This window comes from Fukomys damarensis, unplaced genomic scaffold (assembly GCF_012274545.1).
Source record: "Fukomys damarensis isolate Sample0158 unplaced genomic scaffold, DMR_v1.0_HiC HiC_scaffold_21, whole genome shotgun sequence".
Taxonomy (NCBI): domain Eukaryota; kingdom Metazoa; phylum Chordata; class Mammalia; order Rodentia; family Bathyergidae; genus Fukomys; species Fukomys damarensis.
The window spans coordinates 14,992,972-15,014,027 of record NW_022900933.1 but is presented as its reverse complement, the minus strand read 5'-3'; the positions used below and the strand labels follow the sequence as shown (position 1 = coordinate 15,014,027).

The following is a 21,056-nucleotide window of genomic DNA, read 5'->3' as shown; positions in this document are numbered from 1 at the left end:
TTCAGTGGCATTTATCAGGAAATTGCATTAGTGTGTGCAGAAACTACATGTTCTGAAACAAAAACTGGGTAGCAAGTTTTTGTGCTGATTCCAGGTACAAAAGGCAGCCTAAGAAATGCAGTGTGTTTCACAGTGCTGGCATTTCAGGGGCATTTAGACATTTATGGGGACAATGGACAGACTATTTAAACTAGGATGACCTGAGAAAATCTATGCCGAAAAGCTATCTCCTCATGAGCAACCCTTCCTTACCCAAGGAAAGCAGACTAGCAGTGTGTGCAAGGCAAGAGGGGAGCCACACAGATCTGAGGTTGTACCAACCTCTGGCAGCCTTCAGGGCTCAGAAGAGAGAAAGGGTGGGTAGAAAAAAATCTCATTAGCCCCAAACTGCCATCTTCAGGGCCAGCCTCCCTCCTTGGCCTGCCTTGCATGGCTCTGGGCAGTATATGCAAGTGCATTCTGTCTTATGCCTTTGAATTCTTTTCCTTTGCAAAGCACTGTTAATCACCAGGCTGGAAAAGAATCCTTGCCATTCAATGTGGGTACTGAGTGCCACACACTGGACCAAGCACTTGCTATTGCCAACTCACTAACACTGCAAGTTAAGCACCACTACTGCCTCCCGTTTAGAGGTAGACTCATGATGCAGAGAGATAAACTACTTGCTTTATCAGCTAGAAGCCAGGAGATGGCACAGGCAGGATTCAAACCTAACCAGCTGGCTCCAGACCATCCCCTACAACGGCTCTTCCTCCTCTGTCGTTTGCAGAGCTGCCTTACTCCCTCCTGCCGGGTCTGGCTGCACTCTTTGTCCCATTTTGATTCCTGCCTTTTCAGAACTGGATCCACACTATCACTAGACTCCCTCCCCCATGCCCGTTTCCGGGAACCAAGTGAAAAATGATGGGGACCTTTTCTCAGGGGGATGCGGTTCTGACTAATTACCACTTATCACCTGAAGCAGGCTCAGGGAAACTGGATCTGGATGGGGCTGTGCAGCCCACCTGAGAGAGCTCAGCTTTCACCTCTGGCCAGCTGCCAGCGCTACCTCCCCGGCACCCCCACCTCTGCAGAGCAGAGCGGCTGACAGACCGGGCTCCTTGCAGATTTATCTCCTGCTAACACCAGGGCTCCTCTCCCCACTCCTCCCTTTCTGGGAGTTTCCTTGGGGCGCTAATGAAAAACCCTCCTGTCACATTGAAAAGTTGCCAGTTGCTGCTGCTGGGAATGTCTCTGCAGGGGTCAGACTCCTGGAAGCTTCTAGCTGGGGAGTGAGGAGCTGTGGTTGGAATAATCCCCAGTGTGAGCAGCATAATTAGAAGTGCCAGGTGGGACTCCTCCCCGCCAGCAGAAAACAAATAAACAAACAATAGGCAGTGCCAAGCCCACCCCCTCCTCCCACCTGGGCTCTCCCCTTTTCTGGCCTCTGCACACCTGCTGTGCTTCCCTCCTCCTGCAGACTGGTCCAGAGCTCACACCCTAAAAGACAATGGCCACTTCTCTTTCGGGGTGAGTTCTCAGCGCAGGAGGATCTGTGTCACTCAGGGATCAGATCAAGCCAGCTGAAGATGGTCCACAGTTTAGTCTTCTTGAATCTAGCCTGGAACCATGGACTCTAAATCCCTAGGGCTGAGGCTTGGGGATTTCTATCGTGTAAGACGATGGTGCTCAGACCAGTAGACCTTGGCAACTTGACCCCAGCAGAGATGCCCCCTGTATGTTAGCTCCTACAATCACTCTACCAAGCACTTGTGAGGCCAGGCATCAACACTGCTAGCACACTGATCCCATAATGTGCCAGGTTGGCTGTTCCTGTCCCTGCTTCACAAAGCAGTTTGTAGTTCCTCACGGGTTGTGGCACTGGTACAGCTGAACATCCCAGCTGATTCCCTCTCAGCCATGCCTCTGGGGCAAAGGAGCCACAGTGAGATCTAAAAAGCATCTCAGAACCTGATGCTCTTGCCAGAGTGCAGCATCGTGATAATGGAGGTGTGATGTGACTCTGCAGCTTACAGAGTCAGCTATAACAGCCATTCCAGAGGAACTGGTGTTTAAGAATAAGGCAGCTCCAGCCATCAGCAACCTTCAGAAGCATTTGCATTAGGGAGAATAGGAGTGCAGTGCTACCTTGGTGCTCAATGTCATTAATTGGTTCGAGGAGGTATGATGAGTACAAAAATGACCACACAAATTGCTTTGGGCAGAAAAGGTAGCAACTCATGAGGCAATCCACTGACCAGCTGTAGCTTACACATTTAGTACCAAACAAGCAACAAGTACCAGGACAAAATTTTTGTGTCAAAAGTATTAAGTATCAAATTTGACAAGTATCAAAGGAATCCAGTACCAAAGTATGACTGTACCAGTGATTCTAAGTGGATGTGAATTTGTCACTCTCCCCTCCCAACTCTGTCCCAGAATATTTGGCAAAGTCTGAAGACATTTTTGGTTATCACAACAGTGAGTTAAGGGACTCCTGGCCTCTACTGGGTAGACATCAGCGATGCTATCAAATACACCATAATGCTCCAGGCATTACAAACACAACTAGCAATCGTCTGGCCCAGAATGTCAAGGGTTGCACATCAAGAAAGCCTGGAAGAGATAGCAGATGCCACTAAAGACCTGAGTCCAAATCCACAGATATCCTTGGGCTCCCAGAAGACATAGTGTTAATTCAGGCCTTTGATTGGGAGTTGGACTTTTCTTAGCTTCTGTTTGTCATTATCTTCTAGAAAGAAGATGTGGAACCTCAGAACCAGCAGAGAAAGGCTTACAGGTGGCTCACACAGCCAGCCACCCTCCTGTTCCAGCTGGGCTTAGAGGACTCAGTGTGTCTGATGTTGAATAAATATTAAGACCCAAGTGAAGCCCTGACTTCTTCAGAAATTGGTCACTGCTTTAACAGCAACATATGGATGAACAAATGTTCAGTTTAGGGCTGCCTGATTAGATTTATTCCACACAGATTCCCCAGGTGGTCTCCTGTCTTCACTGCAGAATTCAAAACCGGACCACTTAGTTGATAAAATTGAATCTCCACGAGCTAACCGAATAGAACCAGCTATTGGTACAGATTGTAGTGTACATGCTCTTGTGGAAGCCAGGCTGGAGGGGCTAAGTATTTTCTTTACAGTTGATTTTGATGCAGTTCAGTGGTTGATGGTGTGTGGAGGCTGAGCACCTCCTGAGGATCCAGTCCCCTCCTGTTTACGTGGCCGGTACCTCAAAGGGCATACATAATTTCTTTTCCCCATAAAGTGAATCTGGGCATTTTATAGCTGAAAAGGGAGTGATTCCATTTGAATTAATCAAGAGGCTGAAGGCAAAGGTGCATGATGGAGCTTTTAAGGACATTCTTCCCTGACTGACGGGGTCTTGTGGCCACCCCCTGAGAAGCTTTAGCAATAGGACATTTCTTGACATCACTCAAGGGAGGCCTGTTATCTTAGCTACACACACACAAAACCTGCGGTGTTTTTATACATCAATTCAATGAGTAGCTACACTAACTCTTAAAGTTGAACACATTTGTTAACCCTAACCCGGTCCCATTCCCTTTCCCTTGTAAAATAAGAAGAAAGCAATATTATTAAGGGGAAAACATACCTTTCAGCCACTTTGGACATTTTTAAACAATGTCTGTCTATCTGTGCATTCAAAAATGTTATCTGGGGAAAGAGAGAACAAGGATGTTGAGAATAGAAGAGAACTATTTTTTCCCCTTCAGCCTAGGAGCCCAAATCCTATATTCCAACCCAAATCACAAAACTGCCTGTGGGAAGACTTCTCCTACCCTCAGGATTTGTACCCTAGCAACCACTTTGCCTTTTCAAAAATTTCAACCACACTTCCGATTCATACTCTGCAGTGTAGCCTATGCTACCTGTTATATTTGCCTGTACTTTGTTATAATTTAAGTCTCTATTCCCAAAAGTCATTCCCAAAACTGGAAGGGAGTATATAATTTATTCTACAAAGCTTAGCAACAGCATGGACAGTTAATGCATGCTCCATAAAATCCATTTGACGAAAGCCCCATGACCATTCCTCCGCCCACCTTTCTGAAGTATATCAAACACTTGGCACGTTTGACTTGAATCATCAAATAGCTATTTCACATATCTGTCTCTGCCACTTCTAGTAGTAAACTTGTCAAGGGAAGGCATCTAAAAGCTTCCTCCTTTGTCCCCTCCACACTTGTCAGAGGCCAGTAGAGCACAACGTGAAGGGTTGGTCTTAACATTCATTGCCCCAGTGCTAATCAATAGCAGAAGCAGCACTGTAATTAGTCTTTGTTGAGCTCCTCAGTGTGGAGGAAAATAACATTCCACCGCACATGCTGAAGTGGCACTGGGTTGGGGATTTTTTTATTCCTTTTTTTTTGGGTACCGGGATCGAACTCGGGCCCTTGCACTTGCAAGGCAGGTGACGGGCAAAATCCCCAGCCCAAGAAATTTTTTTATTCTTAAGCTTCCTTTTTTTTTGTTATTTGTTTGTTTTTGAGAAAAGGCCTCACTATGTAGTGCAGGCTGGCCTTGGTCTTGATGCTCTTGCCTTGGCCTCCCAGTACTGGTACTAGGATTACAGGGATACACCACAGTCCTGGCTCTTAGCTTTCCTTTGGGGTCACAGCAGAAGGTTGGGTGGGGTGGAGCCGGTGAGGTGTGCTACAGATTGAATGGGACATGTGCTCCACCCTCTCCAGCTCCCACAGCTCATGTATAGCCTTCTTCATAACTGCTGGTGAAGAAGTCCTCCTCTCAAACTTTCACGGGTTATTCACACACAGGGTTCAAAGGTTTAAATTGCCCACAGCTGAGTGAACTCAAAGCTCACTCAACCTTCAGAGGTGCACATTAAAGGGCCTTTAAACCGGCTCATCTGGAAAGGAAGCTCACCTGTTTCCGGATGTCCTCTTTTGTAGTTTTCCTGATAGGCTGGCTGGGTATGTGCACAGGGCTCTGCGACTGGGACTCCTCAGTTACACCATACACTGACTAGAAGAAGAAGCAAGAGCACACATAAGCTACGAACCCTCAGGGTGGAGGGAGGACGGAGAGGGCCTCATCCACGACATCCTGGAAATGAGTGATTGGCCTTGAACGTTTTTTCTTTTAAAGGCAGAGCCTGTGTTTTAAAGAAAGTGGACTTTATTGGTACATTTTAGGTATACATTATAATCGCATTCATCATTGAGAATTTGTGTCTGTACCTGACAGATCTTAGTTTTTGTTTTTCCCCATTCCTCTTCCCTCCCTCTTACCTCTCCACCCCCCATGTTTAAAAAAGCTTTGTTTCAGTTTTTTCCTTTCTTTCTCATATTTTTTCTTTCCCTTCTTTCCTTCCCCCCACCCCTGAACCTTTGCTTCCTATTTCACAGTACCTATTATACACTTTGGTCCTCATGTACACTTGCAGCACATAAAGTTTACAATCCTTGCGTGGAATTCGTGCATGTACACAGCGTGTCTTAAAGCCTTTTTCATCCCTTTTCCCTCCATCCACCGTCCTACTTCCTATAATCTGTCTTTTCTTTTCTTTTTTTTATAATTTGGGTTTCTCATATAAAAGAAGCCATGCACTATTTAAACTTGTGTATCTGATTTGTTAGTATTATGAACTCAAGGGGCACCCATTTTCCTACAAATGACTCAAGTTTATCCTTCTTTATGGAAGAGTAGTGCTCCATTATGTATAAATACCACATTTCTTTTATCCATTCATCTGTTGATGGACAAGTGGGCTATTTCCAAGATTTAGCTATTACAAATGGTGACACTGTGGCCACTGAGGCATCTCATCCCATGTTGAGGTTATATCTGTTAGAAGAAAATCTTTCCTTTCATTAAGAGGAAATTGTCTCCTTGTACATCATTGCTTCTCCAAATATAGTGAAGAGACCATCTGCAGGAATCACCCTAGGGCCCTTGGTGAAATGCCTTGCTGTGCCCTGCCCTGGGCCCACAGAATCAGAAACTCTGCGGATGGGTTTGGGATCCTGCACGTTCATCCAATGCCCCAGGTGATTCTTTTCCAAAAGAAGTTCAAGGACAACTGCTAATGATTCTGTAAAGAAGATCCAGCCGCCTTAGAGTTTCTGCCGGTCAGCAGGTGACAGGCCTACCTGGTAGACAGTTGGAACGTCAGGGCTCCAGGAGTTCCTTTTTAAGTTAAGCAGATTTCTGGACTTAGCTATGGCTCCTTTTGCAACTGTTCCCAGTGTTATTAGGAACAGACTAAAAACAGTCTTTGCTTTGGGAAGGAAACAAAGCCCTTAAGGACATGCAATGTGTAGCTGAAAATCAATACAGTCAAGGTGGGCACAAGGTGTACATGATGCCATCAAATTCTGATTATTAGATTTAGGGGTCTATAAGGATTAAATGAGGATATTCAAGACTAATAAGTTAAAGTATAGCATAAGGGCATTTTACATTAGTGATGAACAAAGTACACAAGTGGATTTAAAAAATGTCTTTCTGTCTCTTTCTTCCCCTAGCCTCATGTGTACATGTTTACACATCATTTCTAATTTGAAGATCTGAAGTCTAAAATCCTCCAAACTCTGAAGCTTTTTGAGCTCCAATATGACATACAAATGCAAAATTCCACACCTGACCTCATAGACAGATAATAGTCAAAACACAGGCTCACTAAAAAGTTATATAGAATTACTTTCAGGCTATGTATATATGAAACACAAAACAAATTTTACATTCAGACCATTCATACTGGTCCCATTTCAAAGATATTTCATTATTTATATACAAATATTCCAAAACCTGAAAAAAATCCAAAATCTGAAACATTTCTAGGCCCAAGTATTTTGGATAAAGGATACTCACTTTTTCAGAGAATTGGTCATTGAAGGACATAGGGGTGTCTGGGGACACACTCCTAACCTTCTGAAACTAACATGGAATATAACCATATTCTCTCATAGCATAGTATGGTTCTTGGTGTGCTGGTGAGGGTGGAGGTATGGGGTAGTAGGGCAGTGTGAGTGTGGTACCCATGGGCACGCTGTGGCACTAACCCTTTCGGTAAAGGAGACCCAAGTGATTACTGGGTCACTCACAGCTGGGCTAGATGGTGATCTAAGTCTAGGCGATCTAGCTCTCCTACTAAAAGTCTCTCATTTGCTTGTTAAGTACCAAGCTCATTGTCACCTGGGGGCCCTCCCAGTGTTTGTTCCTTTAGCTTCCTCTTCTCTCTTCCACCTCCCTAGAGCCAACTGGAGCTACCCTTCCTTTTACTTGATCTGCTCTCAGGAAACCCCTGGGAAGCCCCATCTGGCTGGGCTGTCCCTCGTGGGGCTCTGGAACTATCCTGTATTTCCTCAGTGCAGCACCTGTGGCCTTGTTGCCTGTTGGCTGCTTCATCCCGTGCCAGTCCATGGGCTCTGTTAGGACTTGGCGCCGAGTCCCAGGAGCAATCACAACACCTCGCATGTACCAGCCACTTAATGATATTTCCAGAATTATGAATAAAATGGTTTCAAAAGATGAAATATAGTAGAATTACAAATAGCAAATTACAGTCTGAAAAGTACCAGAAAAGGAAAGGCTATTCACACCAAGAATTTTTAAGTCAGCTAAACTAGCGAACCTTCTTAACCTTTTGTGGATTCTTCAAACGTCGACATTTTCTGATATCCATTTCAGTTGTGTTCACACAGCCTGGCTGAGAGAGAGAGAAAAAAAAAACCATATAAATTACTAAGTGTAAATTACTCTTCCAATGTAGCTCAAGTAACAGCACCAGAACCAGTCTTTATACTTCTCTCTGCAGATAATGCATAATGTTTTTCATTTTGTCACAATAGGGGTTCCTCCATGGAGTTCTTGTAGGAAATATAACAGTTGACCTGACTGTAAGGATGATGTGTAAAAGTGTACTGTACAGTTTCGAAGAGCAAACGTATTATTCACGTGCTTCAGCTACAGGCTTTGCTATTTTATCTAACCAACCACCTGAAAATACTGCAGTATTAGGTTGAGGAGCTATGTTTTGTTTTGTTTTGTTCTTTTCTTTTAGTTTTTAGAAAGGTTGAAACATTTTGCTCATTTTTAGTTCCATTTGATGAGAGAAATACAAAATTCCTTCTAATAATATGAAATTAAAAATACAGTCAAACCTGATTATTTACAGTTTTTTTTTTTTTACTGGTGAATCCACCTACTTGCTGAAGTTTATTTGTGACTTTGAAACCAATACCGGCAGCAATTTAATGGCCATTTTCGGATGTGCACAGTCGCCAACAGTTTTGGGTTGCCCGGGTACATGTGCCCAGCTGAGACTGAACACGGTGACACTGTCCGTCCTTGTTCCAGGCCTCATACTGTAAATTAGTTTATGTAGGGCTTGGGCAGTAATACGTTTTCTGCATTTTTTGTCCTGTGTGTTGGTGATGTGCTGCTTGGAGTGGCCCTCAAGCAAAAAGTGCTGAAGTGCTGTCTAGTATTTTAGGAGCAAGAAGGCTATGATGTGCCCTCAGGAGAAGATAGATGTGCTAGACAAGCTTCTCCGAGGCCTGAGTTAGGTTTTTGTTGGCTGAGTTCAATGTCAGTGATCAACAGTATATATTAAATAAGATGTCTTTGCACAAAAACACACATTGAAAGAAGTTCCATACTGATCAATTAATAAAGATGCTGTGACAGCGACTCGTAGGAACCCAGTTCGTCCTACATTTTCTGCAGCGGCAATGTCCCTGCTTTCACCGAGTTAGCGTTCCCAGACTGCAGAACACAACGACTGGAAATAACAAGAACTAACTATTCAAAAGAGAATATTTTAAGATTTAGAGTTGAACAAGAGTGGAAATAGAAGTGTTAATTCGGGGGAATGTGACGCTCTGGCGCCGGAAGTTCCCCAGGTGGAATTCCCATTGCTCCCCCATTTCATTTCCATATTTTTATGGGTGGATAATTTTTAAAAAGCTGAAACTGACACATACTCCAGAAAATCTACTGAGATTCTATGAATAAATGGCAAAACCAATTTTGCAAAGCCTCACAGGTTTCTTAAAAATAAGACACCTGGCCATAAAGACAGGCTTGTCTTTGAAGAGAAGAATACTGGGAATTAAAATAACTAAAAACACCCCAGAGAACAAAGCAGAGCTTTCTCACCACTGGCCTGTGGACATCCCAAAAGGCCCGTTCTTGACTATCCAAAATTTTCCTTTCTGTCTTGTCCTTTTTTCGATCAATTCTGAAAAGACATGAAATAAGAGGTTTTGCATTGTTTTTCTCTCTGGCCCACATCCCAGCTCTCTGCTCCCGTTTCTAGGCACCACACTATATATAAGCAAGACTTTTGGCACCCGTGTGGTCCCTGCTTTCTTCAGGTGTCTACTCCCTCCAGGCAGCCTCAGACTTTGCATACTTGGGAAGAACTTGCTGTGAGCCAGAAAACAGACTGACATATATGTGCAATGGACCCAGTGGGCCAAAGGAAAGAACAGGAATGAAACTGTCCCTGGGGAGAAGGAAGATCAGGATTCTTGAGAGCAGAGCTGCCCACTGACATGCCCCTCCCAAGTAAACACTGCATAGACAAACTGGTAAGAAGGAACGTCACCACAGGCTTGCAGGCTTCCATCTCAAATTTGAAAGTCTGCTTTACATTCAGAGTTGGCTCAGTAGAAATATGTTTAAAATGCTGCAGCTATGTGTTTTAAAAGTCGCTTAAGCCATCTGGCTTACTAAAAGCAGAGTAATGGCCCTAACATATGTCGCCATCCAGGAGGCAAACATCATCAACCTCAGCTGGAGGACCCACAGATCCAAGAGGGAAATTACAGGTGATGAAGACAGATTCTTTATGTTCTGATCAGCAGCCCAGATAAGAGGTTCTTTCTTTCTTTCTTTTTTTAAAGGCTGTATTACTTCATATTATCTAAGGAAAAAGCAACTGAGATTAATAGCCATATAACTTCTGGTTCTCAGCTCTCTTGGGAACACTTCAGTTTACTGGACTGAAATAAACCCATAATCACCCTGTGATTCTTGTGATAATTACTGTGTACTTAAATGGCCCACAATTATAATGTAATCACAGAGTTAATCATAAAAGCTAATGGAGAGATACCATATAAGTATAAGGTGACAATTTCCTTTCTCTTTATAATATGATGCTATTTGATTCTTTAAGAACAAATGTGTGCTTCTCTTTGCTTCCCAGTGGATTCTGAGTACACAAGTAGCTTTCTCCCTGTCTATCCAAATCCCAGCCTCTTCCTATCTGCTCCCCCCTCCCAGCTTCTACTTCCTCTGATGCCTCCTGCTGCATCTCAGCACCCAGGGCCTGGTGCCTACATCCCTAGGGGAGTTCTGGGCCGATCAGGGTGCTCAGCAGGTGGCTGATATTAGTAGGGAAAAGGTAGCGACTGTACCGGGAGGGTGGCAGTAACGACAGCACACACACACCACTGGACCAGATGACCTCAGATCATTTCTGATGGGGGTCATAGGTACAGTTCATCCTCATGCACACTGATTGAGACTTGGCTCTAGATGATAAGCAATGACACCCAGAGTAGGAAAGGGGTCATGTGAAGCCCCATCGGGGGTTGCTCACATGCAAGGGAATAGGGACTTGTATACTCCCAGATCAGCTTCCCTTTCCCACCCTTCCTCTGTCCCACTTTTCCTATGAACATTGCTGGCTAAACAGATACATACTGAAAAGAACGAGGGCGATAGCAACCACAGCAATTCAATGTCCCAGAGTTAAGTGGATCTGGTTGACAACCATGTTTTTGGACTGGGGGACATTTCTTCCCTATTCCTCGTGTTTCCTTAGAGAGGAAGAAATTTCCATTATGTGCACAGGAAAAAATCCTTTCAATTTTTCTCTCCTTTTAGTGCTTGTAACTTGGGGAGGAAAAATGACTTATTAGTATATTTGAAAGAAGAAATAGAGAAAGCTCAGGCTAGTCCTTTAGGGTCCCTGTCCAGGTCAGCCTGTCCTCAGGATATCCATTCTCCATATTCAGTACACTTACAGAGTTCAGTTCTGGCCTGGGAAGGAGGCCTACAGACACACACCTCTGCCCACAAAGGACAAGTTTAGTTTGGATTTTGGCCACAGGTCCAAGCCATACCCTATAACATGGGTTTCAGTGAATGAACTCCAAATGTCTGGCTTCTGTGTCTCATTTTTCACTTGGTTCTAAACTCCTCCCTGATTAAGAAGAAGAGGCAAAGGGCCTTGTCCTCCCTAAAACTTCTACATATTCTTTGATGAAGATGAAATCTCCAGCCCTAAAGGCAACCTGGGTCTGACGCTTTCCAATCCCTTAGCTCTGAAGAATAACTGGAAACCCCTTGACCGGATAGGTGCACCTCCCTATGAGCAGAGTTCTACATGTAGGAGGATCCCTCTTGACTGCCGAAACACATGCTTTTCATTATTTTAGAGGGGCAACTCTGCCAAAGATGAAACTTACACATACTACGTACTACACATACTACCCATTTGATTAGAGACACTAGTGCCAGCTAGAATCCTCACTTTGACAATCCCACCCTCATCCCATCTCCAAATTCCAGAGCCGTTTCTGCTCTGCAAGAGTCTCTGTGAAGTTCACCTACTTGACCTGTGCTTCTGCTTGCATAAAGATGAATTCCCACTTTCTTGCAAAGGCCCTCTGGAGTCTTGCTAAGTTTTCCTAGTGAGAAATGAAAACCAACAAGAAGGCATTAATCATTGTATGTTAATACTTCGACACCTATGCTTATTACAAGGCAGCCATCCATTTTGTTTCTTCCAAATAACCTAGCAAGGCCTCATATTAAATCCATCGGACATGAACCCAATTTGAATTTGCACCAGACCCTGCCATACAGAGCTGAACTATTAATACTCATTTACACATCCATTAAGTTGAAGCCTCTGTGGTTCACTTCTCTTCCTGTGTTTTGCAAGGACACTACTCACACAGCATTTGTTATAAAGGCTACTGAAAGGCCTGGTTTGTAGCTACCAGGGAAGGAATGATGGGGATTTTGCAACCTGTTGGCCATCTCAAAAGTAAAACTAAAGTTGGATCTCTCCAGGATGTGTGTTCCATCAGGCACCTGCGAAGGTCAAAGGGAAGGAGAACCAAGAGGACTTGGAACCACTGTGCTTTTTAAAGTCAAGACTCAAAAGGACCAAAGGGAGAGTCTGTGTTATGACATCATGCAAGGAAACCCAAGCTGGACATGGTTAGTGCACACCTGTAATCCCAACACTCAGGAGGCTAAGGCAGGTGGATTGCTGGGAGTTTGAGGCCAGCCTGGGCTACATGGCAAGATCCTGTCTCAAAACCAAACTAAGGAACAAGAGAGAAAGGAAGGAAGGAAGAAAGAAAGGAAGGAAAGAGAAAGACAGAAAGAAAAAGAATGAAAAAGAAAGGGAGGGAGGGAGAGAGGGAGGGAGGGAGAGAGGGAGAGAAGCCACCAAAAAACAGAAAGAAAGAAAAGTAACTAGGATTATGTTTAGAGGGAAAGGGGAGTATTTTCTCTAAGTTGGAAGACTTACCTAATGGAACATTAGGACAGTGAGGAGGGGAGTTTGACAGCCCCATAATGATCCTTCTAATTCTGATGAATGCGAGGTGAGAGCCTACATTACGCTGTGTATTTTCATAGAGCGCATGCCAACACTAATTGATTACCCTCATTAGTGGATTATTAATATAAAACGAGCTTCAATGGAAGAGCATCACACGTGAACTCACAGCTATTCCCAAAGCTTGGCGTGCAGGTACTTTTCAGAAACTGTCCCTCTAACTCTTCCACTGTTCCTAGGGAGCCAGGTTGCTAATGGCTAATGTCAATCACCTGGGGGAGTAGTCCTATGAACTATGCTAGTCACACCGCAGAATACTAGGCAGCCATTAAAAATGATAAAGTATTGTTGAAATGGAAAGATTCCCTAGATACTACAGTGTATGATGAAGGGAAGATGCAGCAGACGCAGTAATGTTTCTGATATGATCTTATTCTTCTATAAAGAAAAATGTATATATGGAAAAAGCCTAAGGGGAGGATCACAGGTTATCTCCTCTTTTTTCTTGGTGGTTTGAATTTTTGTTTTCTACCAAGAGAATATGTAACCAGAAAACTTTAGTAAAAATTACTTTTAATTTAAAACATTTTAGAAACAAAATGCCTTTTCAGTTTCTAAGCATTTGTTTGAGGAATTTCAATCTCAAAAAAAATCTTAATGACACATTTTTTACAAATACCAGAACAGAATGAGAAGAAAAAAACAGCATGAAATGTTTCAGGAGTTGATGTTGTCTTATTTCCATATAGGACCTTTGGTAAAACATGAAAAATATGGGAAGAGAAACACAGCAAACACAAGGGCCGTAGCATTCTGGGTCTTTTCTGAAGTTTGTGTTAGGGATGTGATGTAGTCATGCATAAGCTCTTTGCCCTGGGCAACAAAAAGAGATAGCAGTCTGTGGAAAGAAGGGTGATGTGGCTGCTGGAGCATCTGGGCAGAAGGGCAGGACCAAGCTCCCAGGGTGCTCAGAGTCATAAAACCATCAGACCATGTTTGCTTGAGAAGATCACATAATGTTCTCCCATATGATCTGATGTGCAGACTTTAGCCAGGTTCTGAGGCTCCGGACAGTCTCCTGCATTGCATCTTTCTCTATTGTTTCCTCATAGTCACAAGTCTGTGGTACCAGCAGGATCCAAATCAGTGGGGAGCCATGCCCAGGGCCTGCTCTCCACTGGCACATGCATTTGCCTTTGGCAATGGAGAGGGACTGATGGGCTAGTTGGCTTAGTAGGTTTGAGCACACGGACCCAAGAAAGGCAGGACCTGCGTGTGTGTGGAGTTGTGCTTCTTTTGGAAAGCTGAGGTGGCAAATGTGGGAGGAGCATTTGGAAGGTGGGTGGGTTTGAAGATGCTGTTAACGTTGGGTTTCCCCAAGGGTGAGTTCTCTATCACCCCTGATGTGAATTGTCTGCTACCTCTTCCCCCAGCTGCTGGCTCTTCAATCATTTCATGGCTCAGGAACACCTCCACTAGAAGGCGTATGGGGAAGGGCAGTAGAAGGCACATGAAAGTTCAGACAGTTTTCCTGGTTCTCTATGATTCACATCAAATTTCATTCGACGAGTTTCTGTCGGCAAAAAGTTAAGAATATATTTTAAATTATCTGTGAATTTTCAACTTCTCTGTGTTTTTGTTTCAAATGAAAATGGATATGAGAGTGACAGTGGGACCTCTCGTTATTGCAAGGAATCATCACATCTTAGAAAGGAAGATGGAAGAGGAAAGTGAGGACAGAGGGAAAGGAGATACCTCTTGTGACATCTTGTCTTATTTTCTCAATTGAATTTTGTCCACACATTCTACGTCTGCTGCCAAACATGTAGCAGTGGGCGTAAGGGGTGACCAAAATATACCATGAATGTTTAAGTTAAAAAATTTAGTACATTAAAAGACACATTACCATGAGTGCCCCTCAAATTCCCTCTTATCTTGGGCACACGTATCTCATCATGCTTGTCAATGTCTGAAGCAGTTCTGGAAGTCTTCTTTTGTGAGTATCTTTATGAGGTATGATTTAAAAAATACAGTGAATCCCGTCGCCAAGATGCAGAAAGGCAGGCTCATAAAAAATATTACAGTGTGTCCTCATCCATTTTATTCACCACCTCTGGTGCTGTGTGACTTCTGGATCTTCCCCCAAATTAAAATGATCATGAAACGATAATATTCTGAGTTGATTCGGGACATTAAGGCAGAAAACTAAAGACACTCAGGAGAAGGGACTTTCAGAACTGCTTCAAAAAGTGGCAAAATAATGAGATAAGTGTGTTTGAAGTGAAGGGTAGCATTTTGAGGGAGGCTAAAGTAAGGTGTTTTTATTGTAATAATTAAAAAAAATTTAAACATTTTCGATATCTTTCCATCACACCTTGTATAAAGATGCAATTTTCATTCTAAAAATTATATCACAAATTTATCTTTTCCTTTTGGGACAGGTTTGTGAATTATAACACATGGGTAGGTTTGTATAACCATCACAACAGTCAGGATACAGAATGGTTCCATTACCTTCCCCAAATCCCTTGTGCTATCCCTTTATAGTCACATACTACCCCACCCACAACCACAGCTATTGATCTGTTTTCCCTTGTGATAGTTTTATCTTCATAAGAATGTCATACATGGAATGACTGGCTTGAGATTAGCTTCTTTCATTCAACATATAATGTTTCAGATAATCATCCAAGCGATTGCTTATATCAATGGTTCATTCCTTTTTGCTCAGAATAGTATTCCATCCTATGGGGGTACCTTACTTAGTTTAGCCATTTGTATGTTAAAGTGTATTTGGGTTGTTTTCAGTCTTTGGTTATGATATATGAGGCTGCTATGGACATGTGTGTATAGCTTTTTGTCTAAATGTAAGTTTTGATCTCTCTAGGATATGTATGTAGGAGTGGGATAACTTGGTTATATGGTAAGTGCATGTTGAACTTTATAAGAAGCTGTCAAACCATTTTCCAGAATGGCAGTGCTATTTTTCCCTCCCACCAGCAATGTAGGAGAATTAAAGTTGTTCCACATGCTCACCAACTCTTGGTATGATCGGTACTTTTTATTCTAGCCATTCTTACGATGTAGTAAAAGCTCACCATGCATTTGATCTGCATTTCCTAAACGGCTAGTAGCGTTGAACACCTTTCCATGTGAATGTCATGTTTTTGTTTTCTTTGATTGAAATGTTTTAAGTAGGCAGTTTTTATTCTTTTTTAGTTTTTCAGGGCACATTTGCAGTAACATTGAGTTTCTGTATTATTGAGTTTTGAGATATATGATACAATTTCACTGTGATAGTCAAAGGGACTGAGATCAAAGCAGGGGAGATAGAAGAGACCCCCTTCTACTGTCTGAAGGGGACTAGAGGGGGAGAAAGGAAAGGTACAAGCTTAAACTGAACTTCAGAGATGACACTACTCTTCCCCACAACACGCCTGAAAAACAATCATACTTACTGCTTCATAATCTGCCAACTCCAGTCTTGCTTTATTTTGCATTGTCCTCTTACAGAGATAGATGGCTGAGGGAAAGAGGAGAAATTTTAACACATATAAAACCAGCGACACAGTGGAATCATAACCCCATCCATGCATGCATCCGCCTGTCCACCCATTTATCTAGCCAACCCTTACCATGTTCCCAGCTCTGTCTTGTGAAGAATATATTTTCTAAGTGGAAATCATGACATCTGACCACTAGGAATCATTCTGTACGTTGTGATCAGTTGAGGACCCCATCTGTAAATCTTGAAAATTTTTTCCTCTTCACTCTGTTATACCCCAAACATTCTCCATTCAGAGTGATCTTTCACAAATATGATCATGATACCCCTGCCTAAAAGCCCTGCACTGGTTCCTCAGTGGCTTCAGAGGAATATTGAGATCCTCAGGAGGACACTATAGCTTGTTATGTTTTTTCTGGTGACCTCCTACTAGTCTCTGAAGGCCCAGTTCAATGTTCCAGATAGCATTCATCTTTCCTCAACCATACAACTTAATGCCATCGCCTGAATTTTCATGCTTACTAGACTCTTTCCTGTTCTAAGTTGAAGGCTCTTTATGGACCGAGACTGTTTCAGCTTTAATCTTAGCCTTAGCACCTGGGCTTGTCATGCCAGGTGGAAGGAAATAACAGTGCAGAAAGAAGGCAATTTAGGGCACGCAACTCAGGCTGAGGCAGTAGACCCTCAGTTGCCAAAGCATGCCTTTGTCACCTTCTCTCCCTATCTCTGCTTCCTCTGAGTTTTCCTCCTTCTCCAGTGCCAAGTGGAATCATCCCAGGACAAGCAGTAAATGAATGATATGAAGGAGCAATTGAACACATGAGAGAGAAGGTCACAGAGGACCTGTAATTATCTGGTTGTTTGACAGCTTCACCATACTAAGAGAGCTTTAGTCAGTTCCTTGCTGGATTAGCTAGCTTCCTTAATTTGCTCTGAATAATGTATGGATAGCAGTGTGTGATCCTGTAGAAACTTTCAGCTATCAGCCTGCTCTCCACTATGCCCAGACTTCTGCTTTCTGCAGTCTGACTATGTGCTGATAAGGGTCTGTGGTGGTTGTTCCTAAATCTGCTTATGTTAGGTACACTTGCTATTTCAATAATGCAAGTTCATTAATTATTACACATGCATATCGTCTCAGACCTTTGGTTGGACTTAATGATGTGAAAGCCATACGCATTTAGTAAAAACTATACTTTGAATTTCAAATTTTGATCTGTCTCTTCTGGGCTAGCAATGTGGAGTATGACTCTTTTGAAGCTGGTTTGCCACAGTGAGTCATAGCTCTCAATCAGCCACATGATCGCAACAGGCAGCCACCTATACTCTTCAGTGTGCTGTGTTGCTAAGTTAGGATGTTTGGTAGGTTAGATGTGTTTAATGCATTTTAAACTTACAACAGTTTCAACTGCTTATCTGGACACAATCCCACCGTAAGTTGAGGAGCCTCTTACCAATGAAATGAATGTGATAAAGAGTTGTTTCTAGGAAGGCTCAACTGAATAGCTTGGAACAACTTAATTGATAAAGGAGAGTTGGCTAAGGTGGTGTTGATGAATTTGGTACAGGTGAGATAGCTGGCAAAACTCACAAAAATCTAGGAAAGACCAACATTCAGGTGGCTTTGAAAGTGTCTTTAAATTATTGTGGTGCTTTAATAATACTCAAGCGGGATACTTTATTATGAACATGGTTTGTTTAAGAAAGAAACTTAAAAATTCTTGGGATCTATGGTCAAACAGAAGTTCTTGGTCGTACCTCAAATTCTGTCATGTGAATGTTCCTTTGCATGTTTTACGCTCATACGAAGCACAAAAGGCGTGTGCATTTAATTTTTAATGATTTTTTTCTGTTTACCAACTTTTCCAACGATCCACGCAGCTAGAGCTGCATCACATCTGATAAAGGGGTATCTGACATATTACAGAGTTATCACCTTGAGCCCCTGGACTACAGACAGCCTATGAAATTGGGCACAAGGTCAAGCAGGAAAATTGGCATGTGACCCACCTCACCAGCACTGGCCTCATTTCCTGTAAGCAGAGCAGGTTCCAGGAAGCAGCTGCTGCTCAGACAAAGCTGAGAGGGTTGGACAGTGTTTTTCTGTTGGCCAAATGTAAAGCTCATGAAAGGCTCACCTAGATTGGGACTGTGGGTTTTATACAGAAGAATCATCTCAGGAAATTTCCAATGCACCTGAGGAAAATGGCTCAGCCAAGTTGTGAAGGGAAGAACGGCACAAGGAAGGCACAGCTGGTGCCAATCCTGATGATCACGAGGTCTGGACTACATGCTTCTAGCTCATTTCCTGTGGTGATGTCACATGTGGGGAGTATGTTCACCACACTATGGAGGTAGGGTACCGTGTGTCTTCAGAACAGATCTCCCTGGGTAGCAAAATATTAATCACTGTCAACACAGTGGTGACAATATCAACTCGTGGAAAAGTAGCAATAGCGATCACCGCCTGGTGACAGTAATACCAACCACCATAACTACGATAGTGACATCAACCACCACCACAGTACTAAGACAACCCCTACTCCAGTAACGATAATGCCAACCACCACTGCACTAATGACATCAACCACCACCGCAGCGCAATAGCAACCATCATCTTGGTAACGATATCACCCACCAATAGCAATAGCAATCACCATCCTGATAACAATACCAACCACTGCCACTACAGTATTAGTAGCAACCACCACCCTAGTAACAAAAATACCAACCATCACCATCATAATAGTGACAGTATCAACCACTGTCACTGTACTGACCCCTTACTATGTGCCACATACCAAACCTTATGTGCATTTCATTTAATCTTAACAAAACAGCACTAAGAGACAAGTAATATTCTTACTGGGCTTTTAGAATGAGGTTTCTGAGGCATGGAGAGGTAAGGCAATGTTGTGGATTGGATCTTAACTGTGCCCCAAAAGCTCATGTGTTGAAGGTTTCTACCTACTTCATTTGTGTTCAGGGGTGAAGCCTCTTGGAGGTGACTGGATCGTGAGAGCTGTGACCTCATGAATGGATTAATCCATTTATGAATTCAAAGCTTAATGGGGTATGGGGAGGTAGTGGAAAATTTAGTTGGGGCTTAATTAGAGGAAGTAGCTCATTGGAGGTGTGCCCTTGAAGGGTATATCTTGTTCCTAGCCCCTTCCTCCCTCTCTTTTTACTTCTTGGTTGCCATAGCGTAAGCAACTTTAATCCATCACGTGGTCCCTGTCATGATGTTTTGCCTCACCACAAGCTCAGAAATAATGGAGCCAGAAGACCATGGACTGAACCTCTAAAACTGTGAGGTGAAATAAATCTTTCCTCTTATAAATAGACTTTTTTGGGTATTTTGTCACAGCAACAGAAAGCGAAGCACAGGTAACTTGCTGAGGTCACATAGCCTAGGTGGCTGGCTGCTCCTGTGATCTGCCATCCTAAGTTCTTTCTTGGTAAATATTTACTGACTTGCTCACTGAACTGCTTTGGAAATACTGGCAAGTACTTTTGCATCATGCACCTTGACATCTCCATCTGATTTGCCAAGAATTCAAAATAATTTTGCTTTCATATAGCCCAGCATCAGTTATTTCTATCCTTGTTCATCTATCCACCAAAAATTACAAAATAGAGGAAATCTGCAGAGAAAGGGAAACAATTCCCTTTTGTATCCTTTGAAAGATAGAGTACATATATTTTAATCTTGGGCCCAACCTCCTCCCATTCTCTCCATGGCCTGGAAAATATTGAATTTCATATTCACAAGGGTACTTGCTGCTGCATGGAAGCAAGCTGTAATTATTCAATTGCCAGTTGGGCCACTGTGAGCCTATCCCAGCCTTTAAATCTGCTTGTTTTATGGGCGGCCAAAAACAGCTCCTGCTCTGAACCAGATGCTTGTTGAACTCACTCACAACATCCTTGGCAGTGTGGTGGTTTCTGAGAGCCCAAAGTGGTGCAGACTGCCCAGGGGTCCTGTCTCATATGTGAGTGCCGGCCCAGAGTCTCACAGTGCAGCAATCTGTTTGCCTTACACCTCAGGACTGCTCCCAGTGGCTGCTCTCCTCTAGCAATGCCTGCTTCAGAGCTGGTGGCTTTTCCCACAGGTCTCCAGGATGGCCTCCCCTAAGCGCCACCCAGCCACACAGCCCGCTCCCTCTCATGGTGACTGTGCCAGCCTCCCTCTTGCAAACAAACCTGCAAAAAACCTAGAGAGAATCCTCAGGCTCCCCAAGTGGCCAGTCCCAAGGAAGGCCATGGGCTGGACTGCCACAGCAGCCACCAGGATGCCATGCAAAGGTGTAGGTGCTGCTACACATCATGCACAGAACAATGGGAGTGCACTGGTGTTGGAATCACTCAGATCTGAGTTCAAATTCTACTGCTTCCAGGGAGTGTCTGTGGATCACCTTCAATTAAGAACTAGAACCCTAAATGAGAATCAAGACTTGTCATGTAGAGGTACAAGATCCCCAAAATGAATGTAACTGTACTGTATCCCTAAAATGTACCAATAAACTCAATTAAAGCTGAAAAAAACCAAAAAACAAACTAGAACCCTAAGGAAGTATTTTCCCAGCACTGACTATGTTTCAGGCATGTGCCATGTCCTGGAGGATACGAGAATGCACCAGCTGGACCAGTTCTCATGGTGTTTACAGTCAACTGGGACTTCAGACAAATGTGATCATGCTGGGGTGTGGCCTTTCTGGGCCTGAGATTCTTTATCTTAAGCACAGGGATAGTAGAATTTCTTCTGAGGACCGGCACAGAGAAATACCAAAGTCTGTACTGAGAGTACACGGCAAAGGGCCAGCGGGTCCCTGGCCTGGATAGATATAACTCCTTGCTTATCCAGATCCCATCTTCTTCCTTTTTAAATTTTTTTTTGGTCCAATGGGACACCTGTATATCCCTGTCTGGTCTGTCTCCCTTTCCTAATAACTTCCAACCATCAAAATCACCAATGAGTTCTTAGCGA

General features: G+C 43.3%; 1 protein-coding gene across 9 annotated transcripts in view; it reads right to left on the bottom strand.

Annotated features, from left to right (window-relative positions):
* Positions 1-21,056, bottom strand: part of Rgs6 (regulator of G protein signaling 6) — a 561,710-nt gene that overhangs the window by 78,014 nt on the left and 462,640 nt on the right. For 8 of the 9 annotated variants that reach the window (XM_010645399.2, XM_010645398.2, XM_010645403.3 and 5 more), the window contains 6 exons: positions 16,023-16,087; positions 11,604-11,680; positions 9,138-9,219; positions 7,612-7,686; positions 4,902-5,000; positions 3,610-3,671 (listed from right to left, as the gene is read on the bottom strand). In XM_010645399.2, coding sequence (XP_010643701.1) covers positions 3,610-3,671; positions 4,902-5,000; positions 7,612-7,686; positions 9,138-9,219; positions 11,604-11,680; positions 16,023-16,087 — 460 coding nt within the window. The remainder of the gene's footprint in view (positions 1-3,609; positions 3,672-4,901; positions 5,001-7,611; positions 7,687-9,137; positions 9,220-11,603; positions 11,681-16,022; positions 16,088-21,056) is intronic. The other variant, XM_010645401.2, reaches the window with a different exon arrangement.